Genomic DNA, 21952 nt, shown 5'->3' with positions numbered 1-21952 from the left:
GCAGTAAAACTGGTTCGCTTAACTTAGCCTAGCCGAGAAGCAAGAAACTCAGCTAAGCCCAACGACTGCCGGAGTGACAGGTTCATCTCGTAGCTCGTATACTACAGTACATTTTGAATAATCCCTTTAGCCTAACCACATGCGTAAATATATCCCAATAGTCTGCAGACACCAAACGTCTTTGATGTTAAATCAAGAGTAGCTCAAGGGCAATATTATACATGAATGTAATAATAGAACTTATAGAACGTTCGGTTTCGTTCCTTTTGATCTTTATTGTTTAACCGATTAATATCTAATTTATAAACGTAGAAGTATGTTGTTTGTTTTGGTTATGCATAAAAATATGATTCAACGAATGTATACTAGAATATTTGTGCAGTTTTTAAATAATAAAACTTGTTATAAATACAAGTTACGTAAACAGCCGAAAGTGTATCGCTAAAATTGCCAGTTTTATTGCACTTTATATTATTAACAATCATAACATTTTTAGATTAGGGATGATGGTTTTATGTATTATGATGGCGGATTTAAATATTGCTGTCGACATTTGACGTTGGATTTGGATACAATATGGTTGGTTTGAAGAGTTCTTCATTCTGGGCGGAATAAATACGAAATCCCAATTTCGGACAAAAAATTATAGGTACTTATGTAATTTTCCATTGAGTTACGAAAATACATACGTTTTCGTACGATTCTTTTAAGACATACTGTGTAATTGCCTTTATATTGTCCAGAATAAGGAATTACATATCTATCCAACAAATTTTATCGAAATCTGCTGAAAAAGAATCGACAACAATAGGCCCATTTAATCCGTTCCATATAGACGATCGCTTAAAAGGGGTGATTCTTGATGGCCCGTACACAGACTTGATTATACCGTCTGAGATATAACCGGTCTTTGATATTATTTTTTTATAATCATGGAATTAAGCAGTTTCGTGTTTCAGAAGGCACGTTAAGCTGTTAATCCCTTAACCTCCGAGGGTCTAACTGGGCAGGCAAAAAGCGACCTTGAAGTTTTTAATTTTGGATTGAATTTTTGATTACCTACTGACCCGATATCGAATTGGTAGGAAGCGAGGAGTTATACCACTGAATACCTTCAACCTAATAGTAAATATTCAGTCTTTCTTGCAGTTCTCTTGTGAGAGGCATGCCTGGCTATTCACTTAGAGTGAAAACGAACCTACAGAAGATTTCCAGGATTGCGTAACGAAATATAATAGAGTACAGCGTTTGTAGGTCTTCAGTTGGTCTTGACCTAAATTGATCATTGATCACACTCTTTATAAAATTTTACTGAATAAGATCGTTCGTTCCCGGATTTTGAAGTACGCGTCCGCAACTACAATCTTAATCTTTATAAATAAAGATTGTTTAATTTTCAAGTAGGCATATTACAAATATTAGAATGTGCTTATGAACGTCAAATAAAGCTACACCGGCTCTAACCCTACACCTTTGACCCGAGAAGATTTAAATCCCTACTAAATTGTAGGAGGGTATCCCAATATGGGACAAGCAAGAAACTCGGCGGGACACATCTTTTCAAAATATTACATCTTATAACGAACATGCATGAAATAAAAAAAAATCAATTGTAATAAATTTTGAATTAAAAAAAATCATAAAATAATATTTTAACAAGGCCGAGCGCTGTCTCAATACTGTATTCTGATCGGGTAATCATTTAACTCTTAAGATATTATCGAAAAATATAATACATACTTGATGGTCTGAATTTGGAGACATCGTCGCCACATTTCTCCCTGTTGTAGAGCAGACTCTTGCACATGCGCCATGGCCCGAAGTAGCCTTTGTCGTAGTTCGGGTTCTCGACTATGGACAAGAGAGGAATGAAATAAGTAACGCGTTTTATGTGTATGGCGAACATGCTCAAGCACACCGGATGCGTGCGCGTAGACGTGCACGTGCAAGTTGTAATATACAGATTCTTATGAGACACGGCACATCGTCTGCGTGACGTGGGCGTGTTGGGCTCCAACAACGCTATAAAAGAGCATGTTAACGAATACGTAGTAGTAATATGAGTAGTGGGCCGATTACCAAATATACAATTTCGATTTTCCATATAGAGCGACTTTTAGGAGTGAAGTTTCAGGCAAAAGGTTAGGATCGCCTATTTAATAATAAGTTGCCTTTTCTTTGAGAACGGCACATATTGTATTGTAATCGTTCAACAATGTTTCTAGTACAGTCAAGGTATTACATATTGATACGGACAAAGTGCCAACAATATGTATACACGACCTTATTGCCTATATATTAAGGCAGTGTATACATATTATTGTCACTTTGTCCGTATCGATATTTAATACCTTGAATGTACAAACTTAAACTGATACACGGAATCGTTATTACACAAATATTCGACACTCGACAGAAAATTTAAAATTGGAACATTCCTATTCGTCCCCGCCCCACGAGATCGCCGCCAACCATTAGGCGGGGACAAATAGGAAAATACCTGAAAATTTCATAACCCGGAACCTCCCCTTAATGTAGTTTGATATCACAATTATTTCATTCATACCAGCATTTGTATATTCATACTTGAAAAGGCATAAACGCATGCTAAAATTAATCAAGAAAGTTAATCATGCGGATCATGCCAACTCGAATTAATACAGTCGGAAACCTAACTATAGTAATTATTACTACAGATTACGGATAGCTTTCATAATGTACCGCAGTTCACGAGTACCATAGTTGAAGTACTTACAAACTAAGTAAACCTAAGTATTCATTTCATACGCATCAGATGCGAATTATCTTATTAGGAAGTCATACATATTTATTAGTACTATTAGGAGTACACAATCACTTATATACCATTATTCAATTTATGCCTTTACAATGGAGCCTCATTTAAATAAATTGTAGAGATCAAGTCCTAAAAAAACAATTTGCTGGTAAATACTACCTTTGTAGCAAAGACGAACAAAAAGACCTCTACGAGAGCACAATAGATGTTAAGTTATCCCATATAACGAGGAAATAGCTTAACCGAATTTATACCTTATTTTAATATGTAAAGAGTTGTTTTTTGTTAGTAATAAGGCTTGAGAATCATGGCCTCACGATTAGTGGCTCGAAATCCTAACAGATAAGGTAAACCATACATTAGATCCCTCGTTAAGTAAAGTTGAAGTAACCCATAAAGAAACATCGGCGACCTTGTCAATTACCATATTACGCCGTCTTAGATGTAAGGGGTATTCTAGTGGTTTAAACGTTAGCTCGTCCAATCGCCGTAATTAATAATAAAAAATGTATTTACTTAAAACCTAACACAGTATATAGCGTTTCGATATTATGTATACAGAAATAGTTTCACCAGGGTCCCGAACTAGGTCAAAGCCTGTGACTCGGGAGTCAGCCAATCCTCCGCTAAAGGTTACACAGTAGTGGTAATCAAAAATGAAAAAAAAGAAAGAAAGAAAAGCTATTAGAACAACAAAAACACTATACAGTAAAAAAATAAGTAATGTGAGTAACGTCTAGATTCGATTTTTTTATCAAGTGGACTTTATGTTAGCGTGTAATTATATATGTAGGATAGTCACTAGTTTGGAACTTAAGCTAGTATCTTACTTCATATTTATTAATTATTAAATACAACATAGATAGGCAATAATGTCTATGTATGTCACAAATTAGCGATATCGTGACGTTTTATTGAAACATCTTGAATAGAGCCCTGTGGTCAATAAACAAACAGATATTCGGCATTGTGATGTCACTGATTTTAGAATAGGCCCTTTTCGGTCAAGGTAAAGTACCGTTACATCATTCATGTGTATGCATAGAAAGCGAATGTTTTCCAAGTTAAAAGCCATTTGAAGCAATCGTTATGAAATCTAACATACTGTAGTATTCAGGTTAGATTTTGTCATTTAGGTATAGGAACTATATTCTTCGCTCAGAATATGATGCCACTTTGTAACCTGATCTGATCTTACATGAAACTCCTTACGCATCTTGTGAATATAGATAATTGGACTAAACGTAAACATAGTTATTAACACCTTCATGTCTACGAGATCATGAAAAACGTGTTTATATCTGAAATAACCCTGAGATAAACCATAAGGCTAAAATATTCTTGTCATGCAAACAGTCTATCGGATGTTTTTTTAAGATAAGTATAGAACAATAGGAAGTATAAGTATCATAAAGGTAAGCTGACAAATATTATGATCTTAAAAGCAGTGAAAACGTTTCATTTTGCCTATAAAGTGCCTCAATTTCATTGCTGAGTTCGTTCAACTCAACTCTCATGGATAGGTTGAAGATTGTCAATTGCGAGTTCATCTACCTGATCTGGCATACTGTGTAAACAGTATCTAGGACAATGTATCCATTAATTTCAGTTGACCGTATGACCCAATGAAATCAAAGCACGATGAGTTTTTAATTCGTATTCTTCCGCTCATTTGTCTCAATCACTGACTAGAAATCTAATTTTAGCACCGAATAGTTCAAAGGTACCTGACATTCACCGATGGCAAATCATCATGCTTACCGACCACTTCATAACAGCCTGCCCAGTGTAAGACTGACTTTCGAGAGCGCTTATGGAGCGAGTAAGCAGAGTTCTCACAGGACATCAACGTATAGTTTGGCAAGTGACACTTCTCACTGGAGCATAGGCACTATAGGCAGAGAAAATTATACACTTTTTCTTATTCAAAATAAGGATGAGTGTGAGTAATCAGATTAAAGAAATAATCTGCTTCTGCTGACAAAAAATTTTTGCCAAGACTATAGTCGTATTTTAAGGTGTCCGAATGTTACTTAAAGTCTTCCTAAAAACGGAGATCTTAAAAAAGTCTATTAACAAGTATACGAGTAAGTGGATTTTCTGATGTCAGAGACAAGAACGGCTTTCCATGTGGCAGCTCGTGGGCCCAGTTACCTATTTCAGTGAAAAATTTAACACAAATTGTACTGAGACGTCATAAGAGATTTTGTGAATGATAAAACAGGTTGTAGATTCGCCTCGGGCCTTTTTAGAAAGGACAACAACGTGCAACATTGACTGTATATTATTCTTCCTGATGCCTAACATTATCTTAAGGCACGACTAAGATTTGCCTTTGTTTACATAGTCTAGCTAGATATTGTAGGGTTCAGTACCCGAAGAGTGCCAAGAGTGTCTCTATTAATAATAGTTCCCTCCCTAGGAGGAAGGAACATAGATTGGAGCAGGTAACCGCTACCAAATTTTAGTATGTTTTTGGATATCGTATTACCCCAAACTGCTAGGAGACCGTGGCGCTGGCATCTACTTCTGCGTAATGACGTCATTAAAATGACTCCCGTCCCACCTCGTCGCGAATACTGCATACCGCACCGAAACTATGTATTACATACACGTGTGGGTGAACTGTCTCTTCGTCTTACCATAAGGCATAAGAATATATATGTACTCGTCACCGCCACCGTCCGTCCGTTTGTCAGCCGGTTGTATGTTGTAAAAACCGTAATAGATTCGTTTTTTACAGAATGATTTTCCTTTTGCTACTAACAATACAGAGGTTAATACTGAGCAGGATAATAGGTAACCGAGAATCTAGATTAGCTCGAGCTATCAGTAAAAAAAAAACTACGAATTCGTGCCCTCGTGTCCCCTCTTAAGTGAAAACAGTGGGGTATCGTCACGACTTCCTGTGTGCGCACAAATTCAATTTGCACTACTTCTCTAAAGCGGTGGAACGCTAATTGTAACTAAGTACCTGGCTGGTTTAGGTGCCAATCTGGTCAGATAATCTACACAAAATATGGTAACTGCGATCACGTCTCTTCCATTAGTAACTATAATAATATATTAACTTAAAGCGAAATACTATAATATGATTACTTTATTTCTTTCCATTTTAGACTTTTTATAGAAATACGAGTTTATAGATATGTATATACAATAGGTATATACTTACAAATAAGCGATGATATTTCCAAGTTGACGTATTCTGTAATGTAATTAAGGATAAATAAATAATATTATGATAAATTTTACAAAGCCCTTCTTTTATAACAGCGCTGGTGTACCGACTTATTATTGAATTTCATAAACATAAACGCAGTTCAGCGGCTGTAGCAAAGTCGCATTTTTATCAGTTGTCACTAAGCCTGTCACATTCTAGCAAGTATGTAAGTGCGAAAGTGACAGGCATAGTGACTAGTGATAAAAATGCGACCGTGCAGCCGCAGGGTAAAAAGACATCTCGTGATTCTAGTTCAATTGTAAATCTTAGAAAAAACATAGACTGAGACCTATTATGCAATCGATTGAAGACTAGACTATACCATAACGGACGTAGCAATACAATGGTATTACCAATGCTTGGTCTAGTCTTCCATTTCGGATGACGAATGATCAAAGATTTTGATCTGCGTTCTCAACTTTATGACACTGCAAAATATCAAGGACAACAACACAGCTATGCGGAATTATGATACGAGATGAAGTGTAAACAAGATTAGTTCTTGTTAATTCTGTTTATTATCAGGTGCTGATAAGAAAATCTCGTTATTTTATAATTAATTCGTTCAAACAGGCTGTTATGTTCTTATCACCTGCAAAGGTTTGAATTAATCGGAACACAGCACGTTGGCTCTAAACATAGACATAGGTATATACTAAACTAAACACCTACGACCGAATAAGAATATAAATGTAACAATCTATGGTTGTTCACTCCTTTTTCTCGTTTACCTTATCTATGCCTATTATCTCATTCGTGCCTCAGGCTAAACTTTCATTCGGTTATCTCAAACTCGCTGACATACTAATTTAAAGACCTTTCGAGGTCAAAACCTTTTGCCGTCACCTTTACACTTTAAGTGATGCGCTGAGTTAATTAGCTTCATGATGACCGACAATTATGACCGCAGTATGCATTTTTATAGCTATAGTTATTTGGCAGGCAATTTTGTCACTAGAACTATTCTAAAACTCAGTTATTAAAATTGATATTTCAATTGACTTCCGTCGATAAGTCGAAAACAAGATTCAAAGTTTTCAGATTAGTTAACCTAGTTTAGGTTGTCTGGAAGAAATCGCTCTGTAGCGATTAGACCGCCTACCATAGTTTAAGTTATGTGCTTAATTTGTATGTCATTTTTCATATTGGTGAGCATTGAGCAATAAAGAATATTTGTATTGTATTGTAAGTTTACGCTGAGGAAGCGGCAATATGCATACATAACACATAGGAGCAACATACATGACCGAGGACTGGGCACGATAACTTAGCTTCAAGCATGGTCAGACTTTACAACAATGAATATCGTTTCGTTGTCTGGGGGCCTAGCCAAGATGACAATAAATAGTAAACGCCAATCGAAACTTAAATAATGTATGGCAATACTCACGTAACTTTTCGTACCATCTGTCATCTTGTCTAGGTCCTCGTAGTACTAAACAAGAAAGGCTTTAGTCAGATTTTTTATTAGTCTTTATCTGCATGTAAGTTATTTTAATTATTTTAGTTGTATTTTTTAAACATTCTCATGTATTATTACCACTTAGTTGTTAATTCGTTTTGCTGTTACTGTCTCATCAGTCATCACGACACAGGCTTGACCTAGTGTGAGGGCTACTGTTAATCTAACCACAATGTCTGTCAATCCTGCCAATTTTGTATTGTATTTGTATTTGAAGATTTTAGTCACGAGCTCGAGCTATGAGGAACTGCATTTCGGCTTGGTCCTATATCATAGAAACTATTATTGAGAACGATTGTGAGTTGTTACAACTAGGCTTTGTTAACATTAGGATTATCTCACTGACGACACTGAGTACATCCTACACCTACGCAAACATTATTTGACCCTGTAACTACAACGAAACCTTCGACCTTATGTTTCATAATACAAACACTTGATCAACTAAAACCAGATAGAATACTGGAAGTTTCTAAAGCAGTTTGATACAGTTACCTTTGATAGCAATACAATTCGTGCCATTGAAAAGCTGTATATCTACTATGAAGTTTATAATAAGACGAGTCGTCCTACTAAAGGTATGATTCGTTCTTTGTTTAGTACCGTACACGACGATCAATCTGTCAGATAAGTCGTGTTAGATCCAACCTGGCCGTATTATGAATGCGCGAGCGCTGTGCAAGTTCTCGAGGCAACCAGTATAATTTGTGTATGAGATATTTGCGTTTTTTATACCATATTACTCGTATTCTATATTTCTACTTTTGTTTGTTCAAAATATTCTCATATAAATTTACTGTTTATGATTTGTCATAATATTTTATTATTAATAAAAAATCTTGGGTAAATTCGCCTCAGAGCGTAAAAAGGGTGTATTCATCACCCATGTTCTGTCTCCGCGGGGCACAGATGGGAATAGGCGCTACATACAAATCATTCCCATCTGTGCCCGCCTCTTGTATGGCGGTGCTCACGTGGGGAGGGCACACATAGGAATACACCGTAAAAAGAATTCCCGCGAAGTGGGGCTCCGTCAACAAGTTACAAAACCCTATTATAATATTACGAGTCCAAATAGAATACTTTCATCTTGCTTCAATTTCCTTAAACCTAAGAAACAGAACTTGTTTAATACTTTATTCGGGAATGTTAATGAGCTACAACAACACACAACAACATTTCCATCTTCACCACTCAGATGGTTGGCAGTCCTCAACTGTGCGTTTCTCCAGGAATTTTCTGCCTCGCACAGCTAAACGAGGTAGACAGGTATTTCCGGACCGATACGACCTTCAAACCTTCAAGAAAAGATCGTACTCCCATCTTAAAGGCCGGCAACGCACTAACAACCCATCTGGTGTTGCAGGTGTCCATGGGCGGCGGTAATCGCTTACCATCATGTGATCCGTCTGGTCGTTTGCCTCTTCTATCATAAAAAAAAGCTAACGAGAAATACGACGATCAATCCAACAATAAGTTGTCGAAATAATCGAATCGGAGAGCGTCTCTGCTATTTATCTGAGCCATATCTGAGCCTATGTGGCTAGTACTTGGTAGTCAATGGAATAACACCCCATGACTGCTAGTCTACATAACACATACTCACATAATCTTAACTGATCATGGATAGACCGTATCTCTCTGTATTAAGGCTCACGAATGATCAGTTAACTGGGTGGATGACGGTACTATTCACTATAGATTAACCAGTATCAGCTAGACCTCAGAATCGGAACTAACTGTGTGTCTTCAAGGATCTCGTTTATATTGTACCTTTTGGTCGGTGTGCGATAAAAACAATACTGCTGGTTCCGCTAGCTTAGCTAACGGTGTCCGTTACAAACGAAATATAAAATTCAATGAAATTGAAACTCATTGCGCAAGAAAACAATAGGGTATTTTATACAAAAAATATTGTTGTTATTTGAAAAACAATATACATGTAAGCAAAATGGAAAACTTATAAGTACGGTAAAATATGACGAAATAAAAAGTTGCAAAAGGTATGTCATGTGTCTTTTCATATGTACGACGAATTAGAAATTGGTGTATTATCTATCGATCCACCAATATAGAGCTCACAACGTAGGCGTAATTTAAAAATAATGTTTTAACGGTTTTATGTCTCTCGGTAAAATAAAGATAAATAGGTTTCAGACAAAATATAGCACCACACCACTTTGCAGGTACGATATGTCAATTCATAATAGCTGGCGCGATATTTGTACTGAAATGTCAAAATCCTCATATAAAATCCGCGCCAGCTTTCGTGAATCAACCTATAATTATCGATGGTGATAATCGGTCGGTGTCACTTATTGAATCTGCATAGCTACTGCGCCACTATATAGACAAGACAAAGACATTATAGACCCGTTTTGATTAAAAACGGCACTTATTTAATATTTTTAGCAAAATACCGTACAGTTTACAGCTTAGGGCTTCAGTTAATGTAACATAACAGTAGGTTGCGAGCGTAGGAACAATAAGTCGTTAAGTTCCGCGATAAATTTTTACGATTTCAAAGAGCCCTGGTAAACCGATAGCCTAGTTACGCCCCGGTGTAATGCACTCTGGTGTACATTATTACCTAAACTTAAGAGGAAAGGGGACGACGGCTTCTCCATACAAACGTAGTCCCAATTTTCCTCTCCGGAGATTAACATTATAAAAAGTATGTATATATAAGGGACATAGCTACGTACTGTAATATACATCCAATTGTGTCAAAATGTTAATATCCAGAGAGAAAAATGAGGACTACAATTGTATGGAAAGGCGGTTTCGGGGCGGTCGTCCACTTTCGTCTTAAAAAGGTGAAACAATGTTTTTCCCGTCGTTGCGTCTTGGATATGTCTATTATGTTTACGTAATCGACAAGAAAGCTACAAAAGCGGTTAATTTTCGAATTAGGGTATGTACCTTACAAATACAAATACTTTATTCTTTATTCGTCAAATACTTATTTCGAATTGTCAAAACGATCAGCCACTACGGAATGGAATTTATATGAAAACTTTACAAGTGACGTCACGGTCAAGTTACCTACCGTTAAAGTTCTACCTGATTTATTAAATAGAAATTGTGTCTAAAATAAACTGCTCTCTACGTTTTGCTAATAATTATCTTTCGTGTGAAATAATTTATTTTAAATACAGGCAACATCCGTATTATCAAAAGTGTCATCGAGTGCTGATACTGTTGATGAAGATTTGACTAGCTACACCCGAATTTAATTAGTACAGTGTGTCAAGGTCCTGGATGACTGACTGTCTTAGTACACCGTTAAGCTGCTTAAGCCTCCCTGAGTAGGAGTGGTCTGTAAGTCGTGTCCAATTTCTTTGTCCAGATTGTAGGCCTCAAAGACGTCGTTAGATTTATCGAGTAATATATGTCTCTACATATATTACTCTTAATATATGCTGGAGAATTCGCAAAAACGCCAAGCTCGAACAGATAGTTGCTGAACCAAACATCATTGATGGCACAAAGGCGCATAGGCTTCGGTAGCTCGGCCATTTAGTTAGAGCGAATAAGAGGCGATCGGGCGGTGAAAAGAGCGTTTGAGCACCGACAGCACGCCGCCCAGCTGGTCGACCTAGGTATCAAAGGGTGGATGTAGTGGATACGGATCTGCGCGAGCTCCGGATTGAAGATTGGCGAGAAACTGCACAGGACCGGATTAGTGGAGTGGAGGCCAAGACACACGTTTGGATCGCTGCGCCAGAGGATTAATAAGTATAATATATGTAGGCAATTAATATTTAATGTCTATAAATAGCTAAGCAGGTTAATTTTACTCTTCTTGTTAACCTAGCTAGGGCGGTAAACTAAGGTTTGCCATATCAGGCAGGGTTTTTTTTTATAGGTAAACATGTAATCTACGGTTTTTTACACACCCCCGTTGAGCACAGCCCCTGACTTGGGAAAAAAGCATTTCCTGCATGCAAAGTGGGTGGCAAATGATAAAAAGTAACGGTCAGGAATTAAGTTGGTAGGCATTTTATATTTTATGTTGACTGTATTATGCCATCTTTGAGTTTACATTATTTAAACGTATTATGACTATTATAATTTTTGGATATTCTGAATGAAATAAAATGGATCTTATCTTATTTTAAAATAAACATATTTAATAATAAACCGTCCCCTTTAATTTTCTGATGTTAAGTCAACGATTGAAATGCATATTCTGTCTCGTTTATAGTTACTTTTTATTTCGGCTACGTAACTATAGAAAAAGTAAGCGAAATTGTAATGAAACAACAACTGTAATTCTGCAGAAAACTGCATAATGTCACCGTGCTTAACAAAACGTAACAAATTGTTAAACTTGACAGTTCATTTGGCATCAATGTCGCGAACAATGAAGACGCCATCTAACTACGGAACAAAAAGCCATAAAGAAAAAAGCTGGACCTTCATATTGCGAGGCATCTAAGGTCAATGGCTGACAGTAAAGACTTGTGAATAATAAGGACTGTTAATTTCCTGAGAAAGCTAAAGTCCGTCTAAGTTGGCTTTTCACTAATTCGAACAGAACAAAGTGAGGTAAGGTCAGTACGGGTAAGTGTCGCATACGGACAAGTATGGCTGGCCTCCACATTGAGGCCAGTTTCACACATTTGCCACTGAGTGAATGCCAGTAGCAAGTCGCAATTGTATGAAGTCGCAACATACACCAAAATGTGTAAACAGGGTCCAATGTGAAGGCTAGCCACACTTTTCCGTATGCCACACTTATCCTTATTGACCTTATTATAATTATAAACGTCATATTTTAATAGAAATTTGACATTAATTATGACATTGCCATAGTTTGTCATTACAAGAGCCATGCAGAGTTAGCTTGGTCTATACGAGCGCACCTCAGAGATCACTTCAGAGAGAAATTTATCACGTGATACGCCCCCCATAAATGTTGCAAGAAGTTTTTATATTTTAACACCATAAGCCATGAAGGTTACTTACAAATTCAATAGGCGTAAATTTAAGAGGTCAAAGCTCTATTCTACGGAGAATTCGCAATGCCGTGGAATCCAAATTGTATGGAGATGATATTGGTCCCTTACTTGAAAGCCAAATGTCACTTAATACATGTTTTACTTAAAAAGTTAACCATAAAAGCATTAAAAACCAGCCAAGAGCACGTCGGGCCATGCAGATCGTGTCAGTCATGTGCCACTACAGTTCCGTTTCCTTTACCGTCAAAGAAATATATTGTCTATATTGGTAAACTAAATACCAAAACCAAACTTAGCTTCATCCTATAGCGCAAACCCGTAGTGCCCTAGGGCTCCGCCATGGCATTAGTAAGGCGATTAATAGGCACTTAGGCGCCGCGATCAAAAGGCCTATTTTTTTATTAAAATTGCTAGATTTCGTGTTCTCCTTATAATAATATCTCATCTACTAGCCATTTAAATTATACATTTCTAGTACTTATAATTTTTAGAAAAAATTGCTAACACGCTTTTTTCACGATACTTACCTACTAACAATAACACTTTTTGACCTTTTTGTAACTGAATATAATATAACTATAAATTTAACTCTGTAGAAAATACAGGTTTTTTTTATTTTCATTTATTTAATATAATTGTAAACGAGTTGTCAATACCACTAGATTTCTAATCTCTATCGCCCGTATTTCAAAAAATAGCATTTCGCCTTTTGCCACAGATTTTCAAACATCGCCCTCCCAGTCAGTGTTGGCCGAAACGTTAATGCAATTAAAAATTATTGGCCAAGAACCATTATAAATTGAACCGTAAATTGTAACCGTCCGTTACGGTTACTGTAATAATAATGGCTACCGTTATAATGGTTAATCGTTAATTGCAATTAACGTTCGGCCAACAGGAAGTGTTCAGTTCTATGGTTTATGACCTATGTCTATAGCACACTACGATTTCGAAGCCAGTGTGAAGATCGCCTATCACGACATAACTACAGATAAGTAGTCTTTATTATTAACTGATCTTTGATATCAGTCACAAAAAATGGCATTGTCATGTTGTCCATTGATGGCTCGATACGCGTTGGCAAACATCAACAACAGTTACTCTATTATAGAACTGTGAGAGAAAAATTTGGATCCGAGATAACATAACCAGGTGGATTTGGTTTACGAAGGTTCAGATGAGCGAGATAAGCAGTTTCAACCGGTTTGAGGGTTCTTCGATAAAGCATACCTTTAATTTTGTAATACATACTGTATCTAAAGGAGCCGTTCTGATTGAGACTACACTAGCATTACTGCAGCAGTAATGCGGCACGACATCATTGCAGACTACATTGCTGCCGCAAATGTTAATAATCCGGGCGGCAACATCGATTTTTACATTTGCGGCAGCAATGCAGTCGGCACTCGGCAGTAATGTCGTACTGCCATACTGTTGCAGTATTGTTCCCGACTGCATTACTGCAGGAAATGTCACAAAGATAATTTTATTTTTATTTATAAGAAAGGTACAGCTATCCCATGATAACTGTTACTTGGCTTAATACAATTATTTCTAAGAACTTATATTGAATTTGACGTTTCTTGCAGTAATGCTGTCGACAGCGTTACTACTGCAGTGTTGCAGCACGATATTGCTGTCGCAAACGTCAGTAATCCAGGCATCTACATCGATTTGACATTTCCGGCAGTAATGCAGTCGGCAGTAATTTCGCACCGAAATACTGCATCAGTAATGCTAGTATAGTCTGAGTCTGATTGGTACCATAAGAATTAGTGAAGCTACGGTTACCATAAATAAAAGTAAGTAAAGTTCTAAATGTGGGTAACAAAAAGTCTTAAATATTATAAATTAAATAACATCACACATTTAACTAAATTGCAGCATGCAAAATGTATATTTTTGTAGGTTATTATTGTATACCTATCTAAAATTTCTTACAACATGTCACAAGCTTATATACAATTAAGATATCTAAGAGTTGAGAGCAAGAAAATCGGCTAGTTTTAAATCTAAATTTATATAAATTGTAAAAGTAAGGCAATAATTCGCAATGCTCCCACAAACTGCGTCATTGTCGTCATGGGATCCTAGGGTCCGCTGGGCAACTAATCCCAAGAATTGGCGAAGGCATCAGTTTTTACGAATACAACTGCCATCTGACCTTTCAATCCAGAGAGATGCAAGTCAAAGAATGACACCTGACAAAATAGGTAAATTCTATCTGATTACAAACAAATTAGGTAAAATCTGTCTTATTTCCTAGATTACGAACAAAAGTATTTAAGTTAAAGTCAAGTACTCAAGCTGTCAAGTCAAGTAAAAAATATCGTGTTTCCAACGTAGTTGCCATTTTTATTGCACCTAAAACGCAAATGTACGAAACTCAAAGCACGTTTCACTGTCGCTGTATGAATCTTGAGTTTTTTTTGGTTCCTCAGTGCATTGTACCTTTGCTCGTGTATTTAGGACTCGATCCGTGAGGCTCCCACGCAAAATATTTGCTCGTGTTAACTGTGTAACCAATGGTAGACTTTAATACGTTGCAATAAGGTTTACGTATGATCAGTTTAAGTGTTGAGGATGGTATGATACCCCCTGAATTAATGAGCTATCTTTTTGTATTGTGGCGAGAGGATATTGGAAGTTGTGTTAATGAAATGTTATAGGACTGGAGTACGAAACGCAGTATTAACATATACATATTACTTACCTACTAAAATGTCAGCGACCGTAAAAGTTAGTTTATTTTGCAGAATTCTGTAGACCACTTTAGAAAGGACTCTGATCTCTGTACAGGTTTATAACAAGAGTTTAAAAAAATAAGCTTTGAATTGAATACTTAGAGGAGGGGTGTACAAACTAAGGCTCGCGTATATAAAGGCAAGTTTTCCCGGGCCGCAAAAAGGAAGAAAAGGCCAGGGGGGGGGGGGGGGGCGGGGGGAGCTAAGCCAGGTCCAGACAGATGTAACTTGTAATGTAATCCATCGTGTAATGTGACAGGAATTCTGCGTGTGGACGGCACTACGAGCATTACGTGTAGGTAACACTCGTGCCGGATACATCGGCTGTCGATTTATAGTGCGAACATAAAGGTGGTCGCAGTGCCGTCCACACATTGACGCTATATTGTAATTTGCACGTAATTAAATTACAAGTTACACCTGTCTGGACCCGGCTATAGAAAACGCCAATTGAAACTTAAATAATGTATAGAAATAAAATATTTGCCCTGTTGGTATGTAAGTTAGTTAGTTAGTGTGTTAGCTAAATCTTGGAAGCTAAATTTGAACCACTTCCCGATTTCCGATTGAGCTGACAATTTGAATACATATATAAGACTATGTATATGGTAACATCGAGCTGATCTAATGATGGAGACAGGAGGTAGCCATAGGAACTGTGTGATGAAACAGCGCAACCTAATGGTGTTTGGGGTTTTTAGAGTTGTCTCGATGAGTATTTGTTGCCTGTGGTAAGAAAACCTTGTACCTACCAAAAATGAAAATTTAGCCAAAAACTTTTTTCCCTCCGTTAGGCTTAGGCGATATCTTGGCTAGACTCCTGGCCGTGGCCCGCCGGTAAAAACGTTTGATTGTACGTACTATACTTATAGCCTGTCGGAAAGTTGTCAAAATTGCGACATTTTCGGAAACTTCTCATATTTTTGTATGGGAATCGAAATTTTCCATTTCCAAACGAAAGCTTCCTTTATTTCCTGTGAAACTTTTCAATCTTTTTGGAAACTTTCCGGAACCTGCCATTGTAGTTTGGAGACCCCTGATTTATAGTTAAAACAAACTGACTGTCTTTACTTTTAAAGGTCTCTGAGGCATTGATTTTTTATCAGTAGTAATATGTTCAACAATTACCTATTCATTTTAAACTAGTTAGTTGTATTCGTAGGTATTTAATCTAACAAGTGTAAGTGTAGTTAAGGTCATGTACTTACTCTTAAATATCTAGCGAATACCAGTAATCAAAACATTACAAATGATGTACAGAACCGGTTTTTTATTAGTGTAGGCGTATTAATGAACTGTCGTATTTAGAATCACGATTTCGTAATGATAAAACGTCGTAAGGCTATAAGAAATTATACATGTTTGATGCCTTTATTGTGGTCTTTCAACTAAAAAAGATAATGATACCGTTCTTACACAGAAGGCTTATTGGAAAGCGTTTAAACGTCATTACGCCGTATCAGGCAGTGATGCAGTAAAAGAGATTTGAAAATAAATAGGTATTGATTTCTTTGACCGCCTTTTAAAAGACGATGCTCCGTTGTATTCTATGAGTTATGTTCGTAATCCTAAATTTATTTTTAGTGTTCCGTACAAAACTTTTGTTCACGGAACATTTATTAAGAGATACAAATGAGTTAAAATTAGGAGAAATGAATAAAAAAATCCCAACTGTTGGTTATGTTACTTCTACGGTAATAAATCTAACGTATGATGGATTGCTGCTAAAGCTATAAAAGCAGCAAAAATTGCTTCGCAACGAAGGTGTTCTGGGTGGTAATATGAGCACAATTTAGGTACAGAAGGTCTACATAAAATCGAAATTTCGTTCTGTCTCTCTATCGCTCGAATATGCAAGATTGATAGAGAGGCAGATAACGAAATCGCGGTAGGCCCTCTTCAATAAAGGGAGTAAGAGCGTGTGCATATCATTTTGACCCCCTTGTCCGCTTATATACTTCTGCTGCTGACTATACGTTAAAAGCCATAAAAATAATTAATACTTCGTACTAGTAGTATTAGCATCCATACGGAAAATATTACCCTCTTCATCAGAAGTTGGTAAAAGACCCAGTCGAAGCCATAAGCTACAAGTTCTGTGACAAAGGTCTAAGGTCAATAACCCGTTTGGCGGGACGGCGGGCGTGCCATGTTAAAAATGCATCGTGCTTGATAATTGAGATAATACATTCAAAAATCGTCTTTAACGCCAAGGCACTTATGACTTTATTAAAGTGTACTTTAGCATCAGCACAAAGATGACACCCAAGCAAAAACTACCTTAGGCCAAGGCGCTTATAACTTCTCTTGACACGAAACGACTTAAGCGCATTTCACATGAGTATGGTTTTTTTTATTGCTTCTAATTAAAATATGTAGGTAATTGTAGGCATGTTTTATAATTAGATAACGTATAATTGCTCAATTAAATACACGGTTGATCGTGCAATTTGAAGAATGTTAATGAGATTCGTGATTTTCATGCAAATTGTGTTGGTTTTATCACAGTTGTGGTACTTGTGGTCGGATGTGTGCTTCGAGACAATTAAATGCAATAGATAGTTTAAGTTTACAGATCTTTACGTTCTTTCTAAACGAAAAACATACTAATACCTAACTATTTTATGAGTCAATACACAGATTTAAATATCGTTTTCTTAGCCCTTTTCAATCTTAAAGATGTAGGCCTCCTTTATTTTTTGCCATTCTGGTCTATTTTGCGCTCTATGTACCCGCAGGTTTTGGACATTAATTCATAACTACAAATTACATTCAAAAGAGATTTTTTTTTTGTTTGTGTATCAGTTGTATGACCTTTAATCTCAAACCAAGACCGTTACTCGCATCGCTTCGCATTCGGCTGTCTTGAGTGAACTGAGCTTTCGACTTCATTTTTATTTACTATATAAGTTGCAATTCTTCATATATATTTATAAGGAAACTATAATTGCATCATCGTTTTCTAATGCGGAAGAACATAAAATTGAACATAAAAAACTTCCATGGGAATATCTTCAAATACAAAGGTACTCCGTTAACGAGGGGTAAGAAAGACTGCAGGGGTATCATTTTTATAATTATAGATGTAATTCGTCTTTTAATTGAATCTTCAAACAATAGCCCATAAAACGGGGGTCACCTAAAACATCAGGTTCGTGATTGCGTTAATGTTTTCTCGTCATAGCACATGTAAATAGAGTAAACTTCTTTCAGCGATAACTCGTAGAGTCAGACCAAGTTGGCAACGATTTTGATAGCCCAGCCTGTGCAAGTGTTAAACGTCATAATTTCATAGAATTTTGACGTCAGAATAACACTTCGCTGCCAACTTATCTTGGTCTGACTCTAAGTATGTAAGCAATTGTACTTCGCTACTAATCCACGTTGTGGGCGGAGTGCTGGCCCTATGACTTTTTAAGTCATTTTGAGAGCAACGAAACCATAAATGGGACATTCCGCTATATTACCTTTTGCCTCCCTGACATCCACCGATGAGCTACTAGCTAGATGACTAGACCTGGGTTTATTAATAAGGATAGGAAACCAAAATAACTTGAGATTTCGATCGTTTTAAACTTGTAATTTTTTTCCCGGGCAGCAAGCCCTTAGTTTTATTTTAATCAGGCCCTTATAGTGTGAATCGTCAGTATGTCACCAGTTTTTTGCGCGCGGCCTAGCGTGTACCTTAGCTCGAAGATGGGCTACTTCATAACCATAACTCCACTCTGGTTTCGTTTCGACTTGTCTTAGGGTCTAGAATGGTAAGTAACAGTACACCGTGTATATCGCGCGGTTTGCCCTAGTTACGAAGCGAGGGCACTTCAGTACAGTATAAGTTAACATAGTCACTTTTTATTTTATGCAGTTTTCACAAGCTTTTAAGTCAAATCTTATAAGCAAAGTGACCCTGTGTCTGAAATGAATAGAAATAATGCAGCTTCGACAACTAATTGACAATGCAATGAAACTGGTTTAATGATGGAGACAAATCGATCGGATTCTTCATTAAAGGTATATACATACAGCCGAAATTTATATACGTAAGGTCAGTGATATTATTGTTTGGAAACTTTATACAGGCTTTGATTATGTTAAATTAGGTAATTATTAACAATGCCAGGCGGCAAAATTGATCGATAAAGTTACTTTTAATAGTAGTAGTAATCACTTTATTGTACACAACACAGTTTTACATAAAATTTACAGAAATCGAAATACAAAGGCGAACTTATCCGTATACAAGAACTTTCACTTTTTTTTTCAATATTTTTTTTACTATTGGATTGACAACTTAAGTTATTTCAAATGACCATTGTGCATATATTCACTGAGGGCAGTCCATAGTATGGATTCTAATTACTTACGTCAAAATGTGTCTTATCCACGAAAACCACCTATATCTAGTAATGGTGCACCCTCATTGCCTGTAAAAAAAATTTATACAACATTGTGTGACTGATAAAACACTAACAATACTATCATGTTGTCCCTGTTATATAACATTTTATAATAGACAATGTGGGAGCATCATAAAAAGCTAAATACCAACTTAAGACTTACACCGCTTCGCGATTTGTCCTACTTTCCGCTCGAGGGCACTAACATCAGTGCAGGTCACTTTTTATTTAAATACAATGTACTGAGACACGTTTCTCACTGGTTTTAAATTAATTCATTCATACGGTGTGTGATGGGGAGAAAACTTGGCTGGAAAGTGACATCCGTTGGGAATGTAGTGAGTGCGAACTGCGAAGTGTTTGCGTAGATGATTTTATGTTGAAAACAATAAATTCGAGTTTTTTTACTAATTGCACTAAATTATTGACAATTCAATTTCAAGTCTGACGTGTTAAATTACAAGCTAATAGGTAATCAACGGGCCCCTTAAGCACTCTCGTTTCACGCAGATTTTACCCACTTTACCAGTAACAATTGCTAACAAATATAAAATCGCCTGTTTTTACCATTGGTCATGAAGTATAAAGTTACTCCTTTGACATCATTCGATCGGTTTACAAGCACACTTGAACGTGGCGAAGTAATTTCACCCACGCTTCTCAACGCCCCAGCCTCGAACACGAAAAAACACTATTTTAAAACGACTTAATTCCATACTGTATCGGTCTTAATGCATTGTGATTTAAAAATTATAATTTTTTTTACTAACAGGGAAAATTTTTAAGTATGCAGATTATACATTGTTATAGGGGTGAAGAGTGCATTTAACTTTTAAAAAGAAGGTTTTCAATTCTTAACCGTGTCTTATGCTTAAGTATTCAACAATCGTCTTTGAAATGTGTCTTAGTACTATTAGCAAACTCGGGAATTGACACCCTCGTTTCCAATATTTCACTTACCCCCTCGTTGTACAATGTACTATTTCATGTTTCATTGAATTAATCCAGAAAATTTTATATGACATTTTAGTTTCTAAATATTACCAGGAATGCTTAGTTAAAATGTCTCGCAATGCTCACGGGCACCTTGTATAATACAATGTATATTTGCTTTCTAATTAGACTTTTCGAAAAAATATTCCTAATAAAATATTGTGTGTAACCCGGGATTTATCCGACTATCCTTTGACCATACCTTCCTTATCCCATAATGTACTCGTAATTACCTACTATTAAAGCTCCTAGGTTCGTTTATCTGTTTAAAAATAAAATTTGGCATTTACCACGCTAAAGTTAAACAATGTTGTTGTTTGTGTAAGGTATCCGATGGGCGATGATCAGTTTCACAACAGTTTGTCTTATAAGGCTTCCAGCACCCTTTAACAAAATTATTCAAACGGAAATTTACAATGAAAAAAACGTCTGCCACAAGTATCAAACAGCTTGGTTTACACCCCTTTCGGGTACCTATCTAATGACCTTTTTTCGTTTCACTTTTTTTTACAAGTCCATTTTTTTAAGTATGGCTGGGTCAATCAATATCAGAGCGTTTTTGTCTCCCTTATTTCTTTCGACATACTTATGACGAAAAGTTTCAACATTTAGATGACATATTTGGTTGTCTGGTAAAGATCCCTGACTACTACCAGCAAAACACATTGATGATAATTGATAGAGCCATCTACTGAAAGATGTACAAAAATATTAGGCCTTCTATAATCAGCCTAGGCCGAGATATTGAGCCGGCTAATATGGAATGTTACATCGCCTACAGAGTTCACCGGATAAAATCAAAAACATGTGTTAACGACCGGTCTGGCCTAGTGTGTAGTGACCCTGAAGCCGATGGTCCTGGATTCGAATCCCATTAAGGGAATTTATTTGGGTGAAGAACACAGATATTCCTGAGTCATGGGTGTTCTCTATGTATTTATACAAGTATGTATATCGTCGCGTAGTATCCATAGTACAGATTTGCTTAGTTTGGGGCTAGGTTTATCTGTGTAAGATGTCCCCTAGTATTTATTTATTTGTTTGGCAAATAATCCTGCCTGCTAATAAAGTCGTGCCATAAACGTACCAAGGCGTGTCAAGGTGGGCTCTGCTTTACGTTTAATGACAGGTCTTCACAGTAAGCAATCGAATATAATGACGATCGTTAGCTAACATGACATGCTGCATTATGTGCATGCACGCTGAAGACACCTACGTAGAAATAACGTCAACAAGTTTACATGTTTAAAGCTTAGAATCGCCTTTATACGAGTAAGGTCTGTATTATTAAATTATTATCAAGAGGTTCACTTACATGTTTAGAACTACCTTTATACGAGTGAACTATATTAAAATTTGGTCATTTCTTAGG

The 21952-nt window shown here is 36.6% G+C and overlaps 1 protein-coding gene across 2 annotated transcripts in view; it reads right to left on the bottom strand.

Moving 5' to 3' along the window:
* LOC133524999 (uncharacterized) overlaps positions 1 to 21952 on the bottom strand; it is a 70198-nt gene that overhangs the window by 43257 nt on the left and 4989 nt on the right. For both annotated transcript variants that reach the window (XM_061861184.1, XM_061861185.1), the window contains one exon: positions 1741 to 1851. In XM_061861184.1, the coding sequence (XP_061717168.1) occupies positions 1741 to 1851 (111 nt within the window). The remainder of the gene's footprint in view (positions 1 to 1740; positions 1852 to 21952) is intronic.

Source organism: Cydia pomonella, chromosome 14, assembly GCF_033807575.1.
Source record: "Cydia pomonella isolate Wapato2018A chromosome 14, ilCydPomo1, whole genome shotgun sequence".
Classification (NCBI taxonomy): domain Eukaryota; kingdom Metazoa; phylum Arthropoda; class Insecta; order Lepidoptera; family Tortricidae; genus Cydia; species Cydia pomonella.
The sequence above is the reverse complement of the archived record's forward strand: the minus strand, read 5'-3'. Positions and strand labels throughout refer to the sequence as shown.